The 20,218-nt window shown below is 48.8% G+C and overlaps 2 protein-coding genes and 1 long non-coding RNA gene across 4 annotated transcripts; all 3 read right to left on the bottom strand.

The window, feature by feature from the left end:
• Positions 1-470: 470 nt before the first annotated feature.
• Positions 471-2,043, bottom strand: LOC118603985. The gene is made up of 2 exons (XR_004951566.1): positions 1,779-2,043; positions 471-767 (listed from the first exon to the last, which is right to left on the bottom strand). It is a non-coding gene; the product is annotated as an uncharacterized LOC118603985 (long non-coding RNA).
• Positions 2,044-4,738: 2,695 nt separating this feature from the next.
• Positions 4,739-9,202, bottom strand: HEXIM2 (HEXIM P-TEFb complex subunit 2). 2 transcript variants are annotated; one of them, XM_036223572.1, is made up of 3 exons: positions 9,037-9,202; positions 8,154-8,258; positions 4,739-5,744 (listed from the first exon to the last, which is right to left on the bottom strand). In XM_036223572.1, the coding sequence occupies exon 3, from the start codon at positions 5,664-5,666 to the stop codon at positions 4,950-4,952; it is 717 nt and encodes a 238-aa protein (XP_036079465.1). In that variant the 5' UTR covers positions 5,667-5,744; positions 8,154-8,258; positions 9,037-9,202; the 3' UTR covers positions 4,739-4,949. The 2 variants fall into 2 exon arrangements, with proteins under 2 accessions (XP_036079465.1, XP_036079464.1); XM_036223571.1 differs by having other exon boundaries at positions 8,154-8,255.
• A 5,575-nt stretch (positions 9,203-14,777) lies between these two features.
• On the bottom strand, positions 14,778-18,358 carry HEXIM1 (HEXIM P-TEFb complex subunit 1). Its single transcript, XM_016139787.2, has one exon. It carries the CDS (start codon positions 17,638-17,640, stop codon positions 16,567-16,569), a length of 1,074 nt encoding a protein of 357 aa, XP_015995273.1. The 5' UTR covers positions 17,641-18,358; the 3' UTR covers positions 14,778-16,566.
• Between the last annotated feature and the right edge of the window lie 1,860 nt (positions 18,359-20,218).

Raw genomic sequence — 20,218 nt, 5'->3', positions numbered from 1 at the left:
GGCAGGTGCCTTGAGGGAAGTTCTGGACATCCCATTTTGGATGGGGTCCAGGGAGGATCTCTGGGACAGGTGGTCTCTGGAATGTCCATGCCTACACGCAGCCGGGACACAGTAGCCAACTGGGAGCCAGCTGCTCAGCCTGTTCCCCTGCCAGGCAAGGCCTGTTTCTGGGTCCACAAAGGCCTTTCTGTTTGGGGGCAGAGGTGAACATTCGGCATGGAGAAATGGGCTAACTGAGCCCCAGACGAAGGCAACAAAACATCTTCTTTGGGGAAGGAGGAGCCGCCTCCCCACTCCCACCTGCCCTTAGGGGTCAGGGCCCAGGCAGCCACGTTAGCCCCCACAGAAGCTGCCATTTTAGGGAGGCCAGTAGAGAGGGCAAAGAGGAAACTCTTTGCAAAAGATAAAGAAAAGGGGACTGAAAGGAATTCCCACGAACCACCTTGAAATAGAGCTAGTCACTTCGGGATTATGCAATGCCCCGCAAGTAGTAAAATTTATGGCCGCTTCCATTTGAGAACACCTCCCACCTCCCACCCAGCTGACAACTTTCTAAGTCCTTAATTCACTTCATCTCTTTGAAGACAGGACAGCACAATGGCCAAGCGCTCAAATAAAAGCAGACAGAACCGGCTGCAGCTCCAGTGTGGCGGGCACGTGGCCTTGGGCAAGTTTCTCAACTTCTGTCTGAACCAAATTTCTTCATCGCATTCCTCTGACCCCAAACTCCATGGTATGTCCCTTGGGGCCACCTTCACTGCCTGAACCTGGCAAAGAGGAGCCAAAAGGATGGAGGAGGTATTGTATTTTTCAGGCCAAGCAGAACAATCCCAGACAGAAGCCCCACCCCCCCCCACCCCCCCCTGGCCAGGGATAGGTCCTGGAGGGCCCAGAATCCTGGACTGGCCTGAAGCCCCCCACTCCCTTGAATAAAGGAGGTGAGGAGGCCCTTGAGTTAGAAGCAGAACTGGAATAGATAGATACCAGGTCTCTGTGACTCCTGGCCTGGTGCTCCCTCCACAACAGGCCCTCAGGGGATCTGTGCTTTTCCAATACAAACCCCAAGAGACTAGTCCTTCCCTCTTAGCTCTACCAGAATATCCTGAAGAAAAAAGTCCATAGAGACGGAAGATTGGTGGTTGCCTGGGCTAGAGAAAGGCAGAAAGAGTTAACACCTTAACGGGTACAGGTTTTCCTTTTGGGGTGATGCTGCTGCTAGAACTAGATTGAGGTGGCAGTTGCATACGCTGTGGATTTACTAAATGCCACCGAATTGTTCACTTAAAATGGTTAATTTCATGTTAGGTGAATTTCACCTCAATTAAAAATAAGGGCACCTGTGGCTAAGAGATTAAAGGCGTAAGAAGGGCAGGCAAGTGCCAGGTGGGGGCGGGAAGGTGAAGGCAGGGCTGAGGCGGGAGGCAGGGAGGAGGACCCGGCAGCTGTGCTTCCAGCCTCTGAGCTGTTTGCTTCCCCTCAGACTTTAGACTGGAAGCTCCTTGGGGTGGGGGCGGGGACCTCATTTTTGTAGCTATTTTCAGAGCAGAGTGTCATCACAGGTATATGGATCTTTTAAAACCTCCGACACCAATGGAATGAAATCGAACATGTTAAGCAGTGGGAAGATTACCACCACCCACACCAGGAAGCCAGGATGGCACTGAGCTGTGTGTGTGCCACCTCCAGGCAGCAGGGGTGCTGCCCAAGATTTCCCAGAGCAGAGAGGGCCTGTCCATCACCCCTTGTAGGCCCCAGAGCCCCCAGAGGGCAGCACCCACCTGGCTCTGGGACGGGGGAAGGGATTGGGTGAGCACCATGGCTCCTTTGTCAGACCCAGGAAGGAGAGTGGGGCAGCTACAGGAAGTAGGGGAGTGAGGAGTTCCCTCCGGAATCTATCTCCCTGCCACTTCCCTCCCCTCTGCTTGCTCAGCTCCTGCACATGCTCGGTATGCCCACAAATTGGGTTGGCTGGGGGAGGGCACTGACTGGCACCCCCACTTAAAGGGCCAGTGTCATCTTTGCCTGCGCCCAACAAGGGCAATGGGAGCTGGTCACCCTCTTTCCTCATACTGAATTACTTCACCTCAGACCCCCTTCCCCACTTCCTGGCAGCTTGTTCCTGCCCCCTCAGCTCCTCTGTCAGTCCCATTACCTCTCATTCCCTGACCCTACTGCAAGCAGGGTCTGTCCACTGGACACAGGAGTTTCCACCTGGGGTGGAGGAGTCCTGGATGGGGAAAAGAGGAGGATCCCAGGCCACCGTACCCAGGGGTCATGGGAAGCTTCTGCTATCCTGTGAAATACCTTCCTCTCTGGGCCTCCCCTGGCCCAGGTGACCAAGAAGGTCCTGGAAAGCAGATGGACATGAGAGAAGTAAGGCACTGACCATTTGCTCTAGAAAGGCCTGGGGAGGAGAGGGGAGTGTGTCCAAGCCCGCCTTCCCCAGTTGAAGGGGCTGTGTGTGGGGGGGGGAGGGGGGCGGGGGGGGGCGGGGCGGAGATGATATCACTGAAGCCCAGGCCTCAAGACCAGGCAGTCAGAGAGGGAAAGGGGGAGCCTACGCCTGGTCCCCACCTGCAGCTAAGCTGCCCTTCCCCAATACTGAGCCTAGAGGCCCCCCAGCTACACCCTGGGGTGGGGTGGGGGGTCGCTGAGGTCAGGGAACCAGATGGTTCCAGGGGTGACACTGACTCTTCCTCACTAATCCTTCCAGCCCCTCCTGACACTTTCTCAGCTCACACACTTCTTTGTTTTCTTCTTGCCCCATCCTGTCTCTCACCAGCCTTGGGAAAATTAACCCACCTGGCGCAGCCCTAACCAAGAGCCCTTCAGCCATTGTATGTGTGTGTGTGTGTGTGTGTGTGTGTGTGTGTGTGTGTGTGTGTGTGTACTGGAGGTGGGGAGAGCCAGCTGGCAGCTTTCCAGTCTCCAGGCTCCTCAGTCTCTGGGCGGAACAGAACTCCTCACCTGTCCCCTCCCCTATCTGCAACTCTTGCCTACTCAGGGAAATGATGGCTCAAGCCACCTCCTGGTCACGCCTCCAGCACCTGGACACACCCCCAGCACCACTTCCTCAACACAACAAGCACACCCATCCCCCAGCACCCACATCCATCCCCCCCACTCCAGCAGCCCTCTGGAATCTTCTCTCTCTCCCAATTACTAACACACACACACACACACACACACACCCCTCTGGGTAAACAACCTTTGTCCTTGCCTTCCTCCACCCTTCTCCCTTGGGGCCCCTTGCTGAGGAATGCAGCAGCTGGAAGGTTGCCCAAGCCTGCCCAGGGGCCTTTAGGTCCCTGGCAAGTACCCCACAGGGGAAGACAAGCCTCAAGCCAGTGTTCCTGGAAGCTGGAAAGCTACATCCTTTCTGAGCCTTGGGTTTCCCATCTGCAAAATGGGAACAATCATTCCTCTGGTCCTTCCTGACAGAGCTGCCCCAGATCAAAGGGAAGGGGGCTAAAACCCTTGGCCAGGGTTTTAGGCGCAGACTCCACAGGGACAGGAGATTTTGCTCTCTTGAAATCCATCCCTTCCTAGAATCTATTCTTGCCTTTCTTCGTTGTAGAAGGCACTGGTGAGGCCTGGGTGTGGCAGAGCAGAAATGAAAGTCATCCTGGCAACACGCAGGGTTCATCAACATTTCCATTTAGTAGGTCCCAGGCCTGAGCTCTTCTCTTGCCCAATGTGGCCTGTCAAAATGAGCCTTCCTGGAATGGAAGCTAGGTCAGGCGGGCCCGGCCTCCGCCCTTCCCTGTGCAAGGTGGCAGAGCCAACACAGGCGCACTGGTGAGTTGGCTAACTTCCCCCTCCGCCACTTCAGACTGACACTCTGCAGGTCCAACAAAGACGTTGGAGAGTGATGGCAAGGAGAGACAGTATCTGGGGAAGGGTGGGTCCGAATGTGAGGGGTGTGTGAGCTCCTTTCAGAGCCCAATAGCGCTGGCATGTTGGTGGTTACCTGCATTAGGCTGACTCAGCTCTCTACTATATGCAGACAGGTGAGGGGCTCACTCTGGAGAAGCAGGATGCACAGATGCACAGCTCGCACCAGGAAAGCCAGGCCGCCAGCTCTGCTAAGGATCGATTCACTGCCCTTCTCTGCCTCTTGGGCTGCTTTTTCATCAGGAGAAAACTGCCCTTCAGTGTTTAGTTGTAAGCCTCCTGTCAGGAGGTAAACTGACGATTAACCTCCTGCCCAACCCCTGGCTGGGACATGTAAGGGGTGGGGGACTGTCAAGGACAAGGAAACACTCAGACTTCCTCTAGCCCAGCCTTCTACACTATGGGAAAGATGGGGGGAATACAGGGATCCTGGGAACAAACCCTGAAAGAACCTCTCAACTTGGGCCTTCTCCAAAAGCCCCCGCTCTCTCTCATCTGAGGAAGCTCCCAGCTCTTCCCATCAGTCTAATATCTTAAGTCGAGTTTCGGCTGAACCCAGGGTTTCCTGACTGAGCCCCTCCCACTTCAGCATCCTCCTCTTTAAACCCTTCGAAGCACTCTGATTATTGCTGACACACAACACATAGAGAAGAATTCAGGCATCCTGGAGATCCTGCTAGGTCCCCAGTGTAGAGGTCTGCTGTCCTCCCAGGCATGGGACAAGCGGGGGACTGGAACCCCAAGATCCAAACCTCCCTGAGACAAATGTGCTTTGATTCTCAGCATCCTAGTGAAATCAGTCCAAGCCACTCACATTTGATTTCACCAAAACCATTTAATTTCTTTGTGAAAAATAAGGTGACACCAAAGAACAAACTGTGGAAATGACAGGTGGAGGAAGTCTGAACCTGTTTTAGCTGTTCTCGTGGGGCACAGGGTTGCTGAGCGTGGTTTTCATCTGACACCTGCCTCTTTGAGACCCAGCTGGCCTGAGTGTGTATGAAATGGAACTGTGTCCTTAGGTCAACGTGGCTGGGGGTGGGGTGGGGCCACCCCTAGGTGCCTGGCTCCCCACCACCTGAGCTGCCCTCTCGGTTCCACATCTCATTCTCCTGCCGAAGCCGCTGGTTCTCTGTCCGGAGCCTCTCTACCTCTGCAGCCAGCTCCTCCACCTGATGACAGGACTGCTGGCTGGTGCATCTCTGCAGCTGCTGCAGCCTCCTTGTCTCCTCCTCGGCCTGCGACAGCCTGCGCTCCAGATCCAGGTAGTCTTGCACCAGCTCTTGCTTGCTGCGGCCCTGCAGCCTCTCAGTGTGGTAGCGTTCGTAGGCCTCTGAGAAATCCCTCTGCTGGAACTCACCGTGAGCGTCGCCCAGCCCGTCGCTGTCCCCTCCCTCGCTTTCCCCACTGGAGCCTGGGTGGGAGGCCCCATGAGGCACATCCAGGTCGGGCTCCTCAGGGTCTCGGTCATTCATCAGGAACTGGGTGGTGTTGTAGGGCGCCACGGGCTGGCCCTTAGCAAACATCTCCTCGCGGACCCGGGAGGCCCTCTGGCTCTGCCTCTCATCCCGCTGTTGCTTCTCGGCCCAGCTCAGTTCCAGGTAGGGCCGCCAGTGCCGCTTGCGCTTTGAAGGCCGCCTGCGGTGCTTCTTCCGGCCCAGCACAGACTCCACTGGGCAGCCCCTTGGGCTCTGGGTTTGGAGACCCCTACTTTTCCAGCCGAGGCCACTGCCAGCCCTCATAGGATCTTCCTCCTCTGAGTGGCTCTCCATGTGGGGTGTCAGGGGCAGGGAACCGCCAGGGTCGTGAGGCTCAGCGGATATTGCTCGGCTCCCAGGAGCACCAGGGGTCTAAAGAGAGAGCATGCGGAAGGATGGATCACAGCCAAGCTGTCCCTGGTGGTGAAATGCTTCCCTGTCCCCCACTGCCTAAATCCAACCTTTCCACACCCAGCTAACTTGGTCCCTCTCTAGCTCTCATCCTTCTGCAAACATCTGTTTGTTTAATGGCTTACCTGTCTACCATCTGTCCCCCCAACCCACCCCAAGCAAACTCACAGCGAGAGCAGGAATTTCACCTGTGTTTTTCACACTGTAATTTCAATGCATAGAACAGTACCTGGCACAAAGTAGGCACTAAGTAAATACTATCTGAATGAATGAAGTAGGAAGAAACAGAAAAGCAGGATGGAAAGTGGCTCCTGATGCATTTGCTTGATCAAAAGCCCAAATGGCACTTGTTCTTCCCTATTCCTAGAAAACTTGTCTTTCAGACGAAGCTGGCTTGCTTCATGGGCAAGTGACCCAGGCAGTCACACAGAGCCCCCCTCCCCTTCATAAAGGTCCCACACGTTGCTTCATGCTCTGCTGTCACTATCTTGAACTTCTTAATAATGTTTTTAATAAAGAGCCCTTTGCACTGAGCCCCGTAAATTATGTAGCTTATCCTGCTTCCAGCTATTTGGATAGCTGACTCTTTTTTACACTTTAGGGCTTCGTTCCAATGTCATCCCTTCAGAGAGGCCCTCACTGACCTCTCTAAAGTAGCCTCCATCTCCCCTTCCCACCGACTCCGTATCACATGACACAGTTAACACCCCATGTTGAATTTAGCACATTCACCATCTGTCTTCCTCCTCTAAGAACATGCCCTGTGTGTTCAGTTCACCACTGTGTCCCTGTGGATGACCCAAGGTGAATGCTTAACAAATATGTGAGAGAGGGATCCAGAAGATATTGGAACACAAGACTCTCCTTTCTGTCATTCTGGGGTGAAGAGATGGAGTACATTTACTCTAGGCAGAAATTGGTATCACTCTTTCTTATGAAAGGCAGAAAAGAGGTTCTCACTAGGGAGAGGAAGGACCAACCCCCAGCCTGCAGCTGAGAGAGTTCTAGAACTTATCTAAGAGGTAGAAAGGACTCTATCAAGACAGTATGTGTCTCCGCCATCTGGTTATCTGTCGTGGTGAGGGTGAGAGTACTATGTGTGGGGGATGGGGAATGAGTAGCTCTAAGTTTGTGGTTTGAGGAATTCTAATAATAACTACTACCACTGGTACGTTGTTTTATAATGGACAATATGTTTCAGGGACATGTGAGTGTGAGTCCATACAAGCAAAGGGTATGTATTGGGGGATGCAGCCCTATAAAAGCTGGAGGTGTTTTAAGTGTCTTTTGAAGACTGAAAAGAATGTCAGGGAAAAGGAGGAATGTTGGAGGGAGGGAGGGAGTGAGGTTTGTTGTGTTGTATTGTTACTTCACCTGCAGGGAGATCATCAATCAAGAGTGATAGCCCTTGTCTCCATCAGTGTCTTCAGCCAAATGAAACAGAGATCTGCCCCACCTGAAGACACAAGGCCACTGGGAGCTATGAGGGGGGGTAGCTTGTTTGTGTGTGTACAGTCATTCACCTGCCCCCAATCCTCAGCAAATGTCCCCTAATAGTCTTTCCCCTCACCCAGGCCAACCCTGCCCCTAAGCCCCACATACTTCCCCTGCCCCGCCTCCCCCACAGGCTTGTCCTTCTACCACTGTTACCATTATTGCAGGCAAGCTGTGTGACCTGAGTGAGTCATTTGCCCTCTCTGAACCTTCTAGTACAGACATATAATGAAACCCAAATTAATAAATCCAGAAAACACTGGAAGTGGCTAGATAGGGTGAGTCAGAGGAGCTGAGTTCCCTCCTCAACTGCAGAGAGTAGGGGATTAGGGAAGAAGAATGGACAAGGTGGAGGCAGTGAGAGAAAGCATGGGGACGGGAGGATTTGGGCTTCTGTTGTCAGATCAGAGGTGACGTTCTGAGGGCCTGATAAAATCTGTCTCTCCGTCTCCCTGGGTGACATCCTACCCCCTACTCATCTCAAATTATGAACCAATTGCTCAAACTATTTTCCATGTTTCACACTTGGTCCTCAGCCCGGACAAAATGCAAGATAGGGTTGTATTGTCAGAAGGCCCTAAGTTTAAAAGCTGGGTCTGTTGCTTGCTGGCTGCATGATTTTAGAAAAAGTATTTCAGCTCTGAGAACCTTAACTTCTTTGAAATGAAAACAATAAATCCTACCTTGAAGGGCTACTCAGATTGGTCATGAGATAGCACAGATTTAGTGTCTGGCGTATTGCCCAATGCATAGTAGGGACTCATTTAAATATACTGCTTTTCCAAATCTGCCAACACATCTGAGACAAGAAGCCAGGAATCCAGATGGCAGGATCCACGTTCAGGGCACTCAGGTGGTTGGGAGGGTGAGCCTTACCTTGGCCTCCTCCAGGGTTGCTGGTGATTCTGTATTAGTTGGTCTGGTTCAGAGTGGCCACCTTCTTCTGTTCCAAATCTCCCAGCAGATGCCTAGTGACACCTGCTTTAAATAACAACAGAAACCTAAGACCTGAAGAATTTTCAGGAAGACTCTGGCTGCCCAGGAATTATTTTACCAAGGCAGCAGCAGCAGCCATTTTGTAGCACCAGGCCTACACACCCCTATTTTCAAATGAAGGCCCCACAGGCTGCCTCCACACCCTGGTTTTCACACCTCCGGCCAGCAAGGGGCCAAATGGGGATTAAGAAGTCATTTTCCCAATCCTGTTTCTCAGGTCCCAGGCCAGGGCTTACGTCCTATACTGTTCTACTGGAAGTCACCGAGGCCCAGGCCGGCAAGTCTAGGAAGTTAGACCTAAGCTTTGTTACCCCAATAACCAAAGGAGGAAAGACTACCTGGGGAGGACAATATACCTACAGCAATGGCCTGGAGAGGCTAGGCGTGCAAAGGCGTGCACTGGTTCAGTGGCTCCAACAAGAAAATATGTAGCAAGTTTAAAAGGGGTCCTTTCCAGAGGGTCTCAATCTTAACTGCAGCTCCCTACCTACTCCCCCCTACCTCCTCCCTAGGCTGGGCTCCAGAAGTCAATGCTTCAAGAAAGTAGGCTGGGCCTGGGCTGAGCCTGGGCTGGGCCTGGGCCTTTCATCTACAGAGCCTGGCCCACCTCCCTCTTTCCTCTCAGGATGGGGAAACAGAGGAAAGGGTAGGAAGTCTTCGCATTACACGCAGCTGAAAGGGAAACCCAACTGAGATAAGGATGGATTCCTTGGGAGAGGGAAAATGATCCGGGAAGGAGGTTTTACAAAGGCGGAAAACTGACCTATTTGTTGTCAAGGGCTATGCACACGATTACATCTGTGTGTCTTTCTGTGCGATCGCCTGCCTGTGCAATTGCCAAAGCTTCAACACTACCTCTTGCTGCAGTTGCAGCAGCTCTGGTCAAGCCGCCAAGGCACTAAGGTTGGGGGAGGGGACAGCTTGACAGCGCGGGGCCTGCTGGGGATGGTAGTTCTTCTGGCCTGGAAAGACTGACCAAGATCCTGTCACGTCAACAGCCACACCAAGAACTCCAAATCCCACCTACCCTTGCGCGGGTGTCGTAGCGCGCTCACCCATGAATTTTTTGATTGGTCAACTTGCCTGCCAATATTCCCACTTTCGTCAACGATTGGCTGTGCGGAAGCACACCGGAAATCGCCTTTCAAGTTCAATTAAAGAGTTCATTGATGGCGTTAATCTTTGCCAGGCAGAAAATAGATCTGGCTGATAGGGGCGGGGATTGGGGGCGGAGGGATCCTCGGCCTTAGAGGAAGGCGACGGGAAGAATCGGTGGCCGCCGCCGCCATTTTGGGCTGGGAGGAGGCAGCGGAGGGACTCGCTGCGCAGTGAGAGCACCCCTGTGGGGGGTGGTCCGGGCGCGGGGAGAGGCCGGGCCAAGTGGGCTGCCTGAAGTGGCGGCGCCGGGAGACGGCGGGAAGTGGGACCGGGGACCGGAGGGGTGAAGGTTGGAGTCTCCCCGGCCGGGCCTGGTCCTCAAACCGTCCCGGCAGCCCCGCAGCCTCGCCTCTCAAAAAGGGCGGGGTTCTTGGGTAATTACCGCGTGTTTCCCGAGACCCTAGCTGGGGAGAGACCGGGTGAAACTACTCTCCTCTGCTTTCCTTTTTCGGGGGTGCAGATCTTGTGGCGGAGCTCTGCCAAGTTCTTTCCCTAGCTCCGATCGGCCTGGGTATGGCGGCGAGGCCCAGCGTAGCGGGACCCCCACTTCGACGGGCGAGGTGGGAGCGACGCCAGATTCCAAAGACTGGCGCCACGGGGGAGGGTGGAGGTCGCAGCACTGGGACTTGCTGCACATCCTTCTGACATGGCAGTGAGCTGGAGCCTCCGAAGTCGGAGAGCTCAGTGCACCCATAATTTACCCCCATACATCAAGGCCATTTGATGGCCCGGGTTGCAAAAAGAAAGTCTTCCTACTGTAAAACAACCACTAATTTCCCCTGGGGCCAGCTAAATAGGGGCATGTAGACACCTTCACTAGTTCAGTACTTGGAAATATCTGAGTGCTCTGGCCTCAAGGTTTATCCTATCCAGCCCCTGGACCTCGCACGTTGCCAGCCACTTTGGGAAACGCCGAAAGTGTGCTGTTCCACCTCTCTTGAAAGTTTACACCAAAGGGGGATGAAGAGTTGTTGCCCTTCACAGAGTTGGGACACAAAATAACTTAAGAGTCGTCACGGCTCTGGGAATAAAAATAGAGTGGCCCATTTCGGATGCTTTAGGAACATCTGTTTGCATTTTGAAATCTGAGCCATAACTTTTACCAAAACTTGGGGAAATGTCTGCCCTCCTAGAGGAAAAAACGAACCGATTCCAATGTAATCTTTATCAGACTACAAATTTTTTCCACTTTAAAGAGCTTTTCTCCACAAAGTATATAGAAAATTTTGCCACTGGTGCATTGTTGCTAGGGAACCTCAATTTTGAAATTCCAAGTAATTGAAAATCTCTTCTGTAGATCCTGGATGCTACCAAAATAGAAGTTGTAGGTTGGAGCTACTCCACATGCATGGAGTTTGGGGGGTAGGGGAGATACGCTTTGAAAAAAATAAATGCTCAACCTTACATTACAGCTGTAACAGCTTCTTAAAGTATGAAATTCTTTTGAATCGCAGATTAAACTATCTTGTTTCCTACTGCTCGAAATCTAAATTCGGAGAGAGTTATAGCTCAAGGATATCTAAATTTTTGTTGCCAAAATGTCAGTTAAAATTTGCCTACGTAGTCTCTGAAGTAGGTGAGTGACTGGGCAGTGACCTTTATCTTTGAGGGTACCTTGTGATGAAACTCATTGTCAATTACAGATGGTCAAAGCATTCCTAAGCCTTTGAGAATAGCAAAAACCTTGAAAAGTTCTTCAGAACTGAATTCCTGTTCCTCCTGTTAAAAAAAAATTTTTTTAAGCTGTATAAGTTACATAGCTTTATTTTCTCCTGTCCCCCAGAGGTTCTCATAAAGTCTTAGAACTGGATTGTGAAGAGATGATCACCATTGACACCAGTTCTTAATTCAAAATTTGAACCACTTAATACTAAGTGAAGCTTCAGTACACTTGATTCATACTGTAGATTGACTTTTGGCTTGTGTCGTGTTCATTTTACACTCTTCAGATCAAGAGAAGATTCAAGTTAGGAAAAGCTGACACTAATTTGGTAGGAGTTAAGTTAAATAGTTATAGAAGCTGAAAGGGCCTCTAAAGATTATGGTTCTTCTGTCAAGAATTTAATGGAGGAGGATCACAGACTCTTATGAGTCATCCTTCATTATGAAGTAATCTAGTTAAACCTTTTGATGTTACTAAAAAGAATATTGTACCAGGTGCAGAAATTTGTTACTTATAAAGATGAAAGCTTACCTCTTTAAGGTTGACCCATATACATTACCATTTTCTGATAAGAAAAGTTGGGAATAAAACCAGTTTGTTCATGGTCCCTTGGTTATCCACTGAGGAAAACAGGACTGGAAGTTAGGAACTCCAAGTTCTGTTTCTGAGTGTGCTTCCACCGACTTGGTTAGAGGCCAGATCTTGAAGATTAGGCCAGACTGTTGTTGCTAAGACTGTTGTCATCTAATGTTCAACCAGACCTTCAACTTCCTCCTTAGCTCTCCCCTTTCAGATGAGTTGCTTTGTGGTTTATGACAAATTCTACAAACCCTATATGCCTCAATTTCTTAACTTGAAAATGGTATCAATGCTGCATCATAAATACCTTAAGGAGTAAAGTGGCTTTCTAAACATTTACTAACTTTGTTATTTGGGAACTTTAGAACTTCTGCTGTCAAAGGTTTGGGGACAGTTGGGAGGGCTGCTTTTCCAAAGTGTGCCTAAGGCAGCACAAAGGGAGCCCATCCAAAGAGGGTCAGTCTCAGGGTACCAAGCAGTTATTGTGAAGTCTTGGACATTTTAATTTGCCTAATGGCCAACTTCCAGAGACTAATGACTGTAAGCAGGATTCATTTATTTGTGGCAGTCCTCTTCAGGATGAAGATGCTTGCGTCTGAACTATTTGATTTCCACAGATTTTTACAATCCGTTTATCTCTCATCATTCTCTGCCTTTTGTCTAAGTTGTTCAGTGTTTGCTGTTTTATTAAGTACACTTTCAGTAATAACTAGAGGAAAAGGTAGAACTAACCTCTTCGACATTCCCTTGCATCCTCCAATTTTGGCCTTATACCTTTGTCCTAAAGTTGTACTGGAGTTACACAGGTATGCAGAATTACATGTTTAGGTCAGGCTTCAGAACTTCAAATTAACCTCCTCCACCAACTCTCTGGAGATAAGGACAGGTTCTGCTGAATAGCTCATAAAAGCATTGATGCTATCATTTTCTCAAATTCTTGTGCATGGAGCACTCTAAAGCTTCCATGTTTTCCTTCAGGAATATCCTTTTTGTTCACCACAGACCCAGGGCTTTTTAACACTTCATACAAAGTCGCTAAATGTGTCAAGTAGAATGTGACTTAAGATGAGTTTACAATTTCCTTCTGAATGTTTGCTCTTTTTGGGAAAAAAATATAAGCCAGTGTAACTGCTCTTGGTGTGCTGTATTGAAAGATCCCACTATTTCAAAAGACCAACAGTTCGCTCTAGTAGTCAACCATTTGAAAGATTTTATTAGTAAAGTACTAAGATTATTCCTGCTGTTGACCATGTGGTTACATTTGTTGTAATTGAACTGCCTCTAAGTAAAACCCAAGAAAAAGTTTATTTGGGAGGATTTATGAGAGCTACATTATTGATCTGTTTAAAACCCAGCCATTGTTTTTTCGACAAGAAATGGGATGAGGTCGTAAGCTTTCCAGTATTCAAAAACTATTGGAAAATTGGCCAAAGATTGAATCTTTGGTCAGCAGATCCTATTGTGCTGAGGGCCTGCATTTGACATCTTCTTTTAAAAATTGCTTTTCATTCTAGCATCAACCATTTACACTTTACGTGAGAATAGTAAAGTGGAATTTTATTTGATCTAGTCAAATGTGGAAAATTTTTTAAACAACTCATACACCATATGTACTTAAGTACAAATACTATCTTTTCTCTAGCAGACTTTTCTATCACACTGTTAGGAATATTTGTTGCCAGCTGTTCTTGGTGTAAGTGACCAGGGGGACAGTTGTAGTCTTTTAACTAATGTTTGACTAAATTTAGTCAGCCCCTGATTTTCTGAAGGTAATTATTTCTTGAATTCACTCTGGTTTCCTCTTTTTTCTTCATTCACAATTTTTCTTGCAGTTAACTTTTGTATCTTCAAAGTTGGTTTTGGTTTATAACTTGAAGTCGTTAGGGTAAATATATTTACATTTCCCCCAGCAAAGGATTTTTATCTAAAATTTATATAAATTTTTGCATTTATACTTATGAATCCTGGATAAAGTAAAAATTAAAATACTAGTCAAACGGGCAACTGCTGGATGACGTGTAGCACATTTTAACACATCTCATTTAATTTTTATAGCAGTTATAAGGTAGGCACAACCCCATTTTCCTTATGAATAGTGAGGCTGAGAGTCTGAGCCATGTGTCCAGGGTTGCACTGCTGGATACATTAAAGTTATGACTGGGACCCTGGTATTTTGACTTCTAGCCTAGTCCGATTTTTATCATATTTCCTCTCTTTAGAGATACCTAGTCTGTTTTTCAGAACTAAACCAATCTGAAACTCCCTGGCGTTTTCTCTGCAAACTGAAATTTAAAGGCCCCAGTCTCCTGAGGGCCTTTTTATGTTATTGGATAGACCAAGAAAAGTTTTACTTACTCAAAGTCTGATTAAACTGCCCCGCTAGCTCTCTCAAGGTTTGGGAATCACTTTGCCCTGGGTGAATACTCAGACCCCAATATTAGAAAGGAAACAAACTGAAATTGCCAATGTAAAACTGTCTTTTGTGCAGCTCATTTGAAATCTTTGGCAGAGAGACATTAATTAGTAAAAAGCTAGAATGGACTTGAGGATCATTCGTAATCACAACCCCGTTAATATAGGTAATTCAGTCTTCTCTCTGCCCTGTGATCAATATGCTAGTCAAGTGTTTCAATGCAGAAAGTGTTGATAGAAACTGAAATTTCACACAAACCTCATCATTCTAGGAACATAAATGCAATAAATATAGTAAAATGCTAGTGCCTTTGAAAGCAAAAGAAAGTTACATACCTCAAGGTAAATCAAAGTAATTTGAGTTACTTAAAACTAAATATTTGTATATATTTTCTAAGACTGGACTGCATTTGCCTCCTAAGAGTAAAAACATTACTATTTTTTTCTGATAGGTACACTTAGAAAGTTTTTCCAAGGCATAGTAGGGGAAACACAATCATTATACATAAATACATCTTACTAAGGAGATTCTAAAATCTGGGATTATCAGTGCTGCATCCTAGTGCAGAGGTTTCTGCTCTGCACTGTAAAGCCAGAGGGCAGTGTTGCTGCCCTTCAACTAAACATCCAGGTTTCTGGGACTGCTGCATGACATCATAGCAGAAGGAAAATTAAAAACACGAAGAAAACTATTTCAAAATAGACATTTAATGTAGTTTTAGGCCAAAGGAAAAACTGATCAGATATTGTCTCCAGTGGACCACATACCATAATAAAGCCAGCTCAGACCAGCTTTGAAGGCCCCAAGTCAGTCTTGACTGGCATAATTTTTGATTCATTGATTTGTGTATGTTTTTTATGCATCATAAGGTGCATTTCACTCTTGAAGTTCCCACCACTTCCATCATTCATTTAACTGTGAAAGCAATCTTTCCAATAGGATATTTTTTTAACCTTCAAGAGGTTTGACAATCTCATGATTCTCTTTATTTGCCCCAGAAAAATATACATATAACACAAGTCAACATATACTTTCATAGGGTTTGTGGACCCCAAAGTCCCGCTGTAGTTTCTAAGGCTCCAAGTTAAGGAACCCCTGTGCTAATGATTAAAGTAGTGCAATTGCCCTAAGGACACACACAGGGCAGTGAAGACGGGCTGGGTGAACTATGGGGATGGATAGCAGGAAAGTCATCATTTCTTACTCTTTTGATTTGGGGGCAGAAATTCCCAGGGTCTCCCTGCATTTTCAAGAGCAGAACTACTCAAGAACTGCAGCTATCAGCACAGTTTAGGGAGACAGAACAGATAAATGGGGAATGTGCAGGGTTCTCACTCAGCCCCTGAGTTAAATTAGCTCCCTAACCAGAAGCTTTGTATTTGATATACAGTGAGGGACATTTCTAATTTTAATTAGACCCTCATAGAAAGATGGACAGCTTCTATTTTTTTTTTGGTATAGGGAGCATCTAAGTATTGAATAATTAGGGTAAGTCCTTGGAATGCCCCCAACAGCCATTTCCTCCATAAATCTGGTATTTCCTACCTGTAAACAACCTAAAGAGGTGCCCCACGAGTTTTATCCAACCATTGCTTTTCCCTATGTGAGAGCTTTACCAAGAGCCTCTTGCAGGTGTCCAGGAACTCCTTCCAGCCTCATTGATGGGGCGGCGGCGGCGAGGGATTATTAAAAACCTACTTGTAAGAATGAAATAGCCTGTCAGTTATCTGCCAAATTAGGTTTACATTTTTGTTAATAGACTTCTGAATAGCTAATAAGCAGAATTAAAGTTTAAGCTGCTGATTGTAGCCACCTTCTACTCCCCAAACATCCAACACTGGTTTTGTTTCTCCAAAATCAAGAAAAATCCAAGGCACTAGAAAGCAAACACACTTAAGTTCGAAGCTATTTAAATCTTTATACTTTGCCTGAACTGTATGTTATAGTACACTAAAACCCATTCAAGGGAAAACCTGGCAAATTGAAAATTCTCCCATTAAAGATATTTTTCAAACTGACCTATTTAATTTCTTTACCCCCAAAAAATGCAGTTGCATAAAATCAGTGCTATTTTGAATTAGCTCTAGAAATCACACAACTATGTTACATTTACAAGTATTAAATTTATTATATCTAGAATTTAATTGTTCTCAGATTTGGCCACCTTATAGCTTTAAGGGATTTTTAACAGGAAAAAAATGCATTATAATTTGGTCGAATTACTTGCACATAAAAAAAAAAACACTTCCAAAAAGAAACAAGAAAAGCAACCCTCAGTTTCACATTATTAAAGAAAAGGAGAAAGCACGCAAGCTACATCATAGCTAAATTTACCAAACCAACCAAAGCCGGGGGGATTTTCTCTTCTGATTATGTGTCATAAAAAGGTCCACTGTCTTATATACACATGTATATAATGTTACATTCCATCACTGTAAAAAGTCCCCTTTACCCCCGCCCCCCCACCCCAAAGTTTCAGTCTAGTCTCCAAACTTGGACAGCGGCGCTCGCTCCTGCTGTCGGTGCAGTTCGTTCTCCGTCAGCAGCTGGAGGTTTTCGGCGCGCAGCCGCTCCAGCTCCAGCTCCAGCTCCCGCACACGCGCGTCGTCGCTGCCCAGCCGCTTGCTTTCCATCCGCAGCCGGTTATTCTCGTCCTCCATGCGCGAGAGGCACTTCTCCAGCTCCAGGTACTCCTTGATGAGCTCCTGCTTGCTCATGTTCTGCAGGCTCTCCGCGTGGTACCGCTCGTATGTCTCCGAGAAGTCCCGCTGCAGAAACTCGCTGCCGTCTCCTCCCATCCCATCGCTGCCCCCATCCTCCTCGCCCGCTTCTTCCATAAAGTCCTCATCGCTGGTGTCGTCGGATTTGGCGGCAGCCCTCTTGGGGTAGAAGCCGGTTTTGAGATCTGGCTCCTCCTGGTCGTGATCATCCATGAGGAACTGCGTGGTGTTATAGGGTGCGACCGGCTGGCCCTTGGCGAACATCTCAGCTCGAATCCTCGAAGCTCGCAGGCTCTGTTTCTCGTCGAACTTTTTCTTCTCCTCCCAGGTCAGCTTGTAGTACGGTTTCCAATGCCGCTTCTTCTTGGAGGGGCGTCTCCTATGTTTTTTCTTGCCCAGCTGTCTCAGCTGCTGTCCCCATGATTCCTCGCCTCCTGCGGCAGGCGCCCCCAACTTGTTGGCCTCGGCATCATGACATGGCTTGGCGAGCGGTTCGGCTTCGGGCCTCGGTTCCCCTCCCGCCGCTGGCGGGGATACTCTACCAGCGGACAAGTCGTCCCCATTCTGGCCCTTCTCGCTGGCTTCCGGGCAGCTAAGTTCTGGACAGTCTTGGGTCTGCAGAGGAGGCGGCTGGGGCCCCAGGCTCCCTTCCCCCTCCTGCCCTGGACGGCCACCCGACGGGGGGGACGCTCTCGATTGCCACCTACTGTCCTCCGGCACCCGCTCCTCCGCGCCTGGGGGGCGATCAGGGTTCCGCTCTTCATGGACGGCAGTAGCACCTGTACAGTTGCTAGTTTGAGGCTGGTGCTGATATTCCAAGAGTGGCTCGGCCATGGCTAAGAAAGTACTCTTCTCGAAGTTTGAAAATTTTTGGCTGTAAGTCCTTAAAGAAAAAAAGGTTTTTCTTTTTAAAAATGTCCAACAGAGTCCACTTCGGTCAGTAATTCCTGCAGTGACGCCTTTAGCCAGTCCTGTCAGCCAACTCCAGTTGCAACTTGGGGGAGCTCAAGTCAGTAAAGGGTTAAAGACCCACAGCGCGGCCAAATAGCGGGTCCAAGGGGGTGCAGCAGCAGGAACAAAACGTAATGTGCGAAGGGGGTGGGCCTCAAGCCTCCCAGCGGAGCGCCCCCACGATGCAGGAGTAGGTGGGCAAAGAGATGCGATTAAGTCCAAAGGGTTAAACCCAGCCCCGAAGGGGTTAAAACTACCCGATGACGCTGCCTCCAAGGGGGCTGGATCCACAAAGGGTTAAATCCCCTGCCGCAGAGCCCACAAGGGGTTAAGGTCCCAGAGCCACCTCCTCCCACTTTCACGGGTGTCGCTTCAACCCGAGCTCCCAGGTCCCTAGGCCCGGCCGGAGCCTCATCCGAGGACAGACAAACTCATCTCCCCTTTGGCTCGATGCTCTGCTCAGCTCAGTTCTCCGCCTCCTCCTCTTTTCCTCCCTCCTCCCCCTACCAGCTCCTCTTCCGCCTCCTCCCCCAACTTCCCTTCCCAACCTGCCTCTCCACCTGCCAACTTCCAACTGCTGCCTCCCAGCCCTCTGCGCCGCTTTTATATAGAAGCCAGTCCGCCCCGCCTATGCGCATGCGTGATGGAGTCGCCATTGCAGGAAGCTGGGAGTCGTAGTTCCCATCTTTCGGGCCCGCCGTCTTCACGCGCCGTGCGACGTGGCCAATCCCAAAACGCGTAGGGGGCGTCTTCCAGGCCACCTCCCTCTATCGTTTAGCCCTCACTGGAGAAACGTGAAGACCATTGGTCAAGAGTCACACGTCTCGCCGAGGAAGGGAGACCAATCACAGAAAACATGGGCGGTTCTGGACCATACCATTCTGCTTCAAGAATACGAGAAGATTCGATGGTTTTGTGAGGGCCCACACAGAATATTTTTGTGAAAAGGTGCGTCTTAAAGCTTGTTATCGTATTCTATCCTCAGCGGAAGTATTCTGAAGGTCAGAAACATTTGTTAACTAAAGCAAAAATGGTTTATTCCTAAAAAGTAGTCCCTAAAGTGTAGAAGAGGTTTAAATTTTTAAAGAGAGATGTTGGCACACGGTTTATAACTCTCGATTCTTAAGATTACGGAAATGATTTCAAGGTGTGTGTGGTAAGTGCCTGGGAGTGACATTTACGGATGGATATTGTGAACATATTCTGTAAAAAAACGAAAGCGCATACAGAAGTAAACAAATGAACGATAAAAAGTGCCGCCTTAAAGGGACAGTGTGACCGCGTTAGCGCAGCAACCTCGGACTAGGCCTCAAGATGAGAAGGCAGGTTCGAGTCCCGAGTGATGGGACTGGCCTCGGGACCCATGGGCGAAAGTGGCCGAGCTCCAGCCCTAGTCTAGTCTTCCAGGGCTGCCGCCCCAGGGATTGGTTCAAAATGGTGGGCCGTAATCGAGCCTCCCGTCTGGACATGGACCTTGGAAGCGCGGGGTGTATGCCGGGGGCTCCCTAGAAACCCCGGGCTGGAAGGCCTCGGCCCCCTCCCCCACACCTGGGCCTCAGCTTCTGTCGAAGAAAATGGCCTCTTGGGACCTGCTTGGTGTGTCTCTCTCTCTCTCTCTCTCTCTCTCTCTCTCTCTCTCTCTCTCTCTCTCTCTCTCTCTCTCTCTCTCTCTCCCTCTCTCTCCCTCTCTCTCTCTCTCTCTGTCTCTCCGTCTCTGTCTCTCTCCTTCCAAGGCGACCGAGAGTATTTCTTGAGACGAACAGAGGAGTCCCAGCTGCTGATGGGCCTCTTTGTTGGGGAAGGGAGTCAAATTAATAACGAGTTTTAAAAATCAACCTTGGTTACCCCAGAAAGAAAGGGTATCATCCACAGGGGCTCTTCCTCATCAGTGGGCTCTGGGCAACACTGGGAAGCAGAACCAGAGGCTTCTCCAAGGAGGAGCCTTGCTCAGGAGGATATTGGCCTAGGTCTGTTGGGTAGATTCCCAGAGCGGGTGACCACAGAACGACACGTATTGAACAAATTCTCCACAGATTCCAAGCTCCTGCCCTTGGCCCGGGTGTAGTCCAAATCCTCTGCCCTAGTAATTTAGGCCTAAAATCCCTTGTAAACTCAACGTCTCTCAGGCAACACACCCAGTGACCCATTCTTACTATTTCTTTGTTAATATCGATGGCTGACATTCCAACTGGTTTCCACCATGTAGCATACTTTTACACACAACCATTTGACCCCATCACAGCCCAGAGACTTAGGGTACAAATTACTGTCTCCATTTTAGACATAAAAAATCTCTTGAGACTCAGAAATTGACTTATCTGAGGTCACATGACAACTAAGGCAATTCCGGTTAGTGAGAAATCCCAGTGCCATTTTTCTTTTTGTCACAAACACAAAATTCTTTTTTTTCTCAAAAATTCTGGATTTAGTTACTTTTCATTCCCAACAGCGTCTGCCTAAT

The sequence above is a fragment of the Rousettus aegyptiacus genome, unplaced genomic scaffold (assembly GCF_014176215.1).
Source record: "Rousettus aegyptiacus isolate mRouAeg1 unplaced genomic scaffold, mRouAeg1.p scaffold_m13_p_6, whole genome shotgun sequence".
Lineage (NCBI taxonomy): Eukaryota > Metazoa > Chordata > Mammalia > Chiroptera > Pteropodidae > Rousettus > Rousettus aegyptiacus.
This window is presented reverse-complemented; position numbering and strand designations above follow the sequence as displayed.

Bases quoted from the DNA above. Each gene is read 5' to 3' on its own strand.
- HEXIM2 (XM_036223572.1), bottom strand. From the start codon at position 5,666: ATGGAGAGCCACTCAGAGGAGGAAGATCCTATGAGGGCTGGCAGTGGC.
- HEXIM1 (XM_016139787.2), bottom strand. From the start codon at position 17,640: ATGGCCGAGCCACTCTTGGAATATCAGCACCAGCCTCAAACTAGCAAC.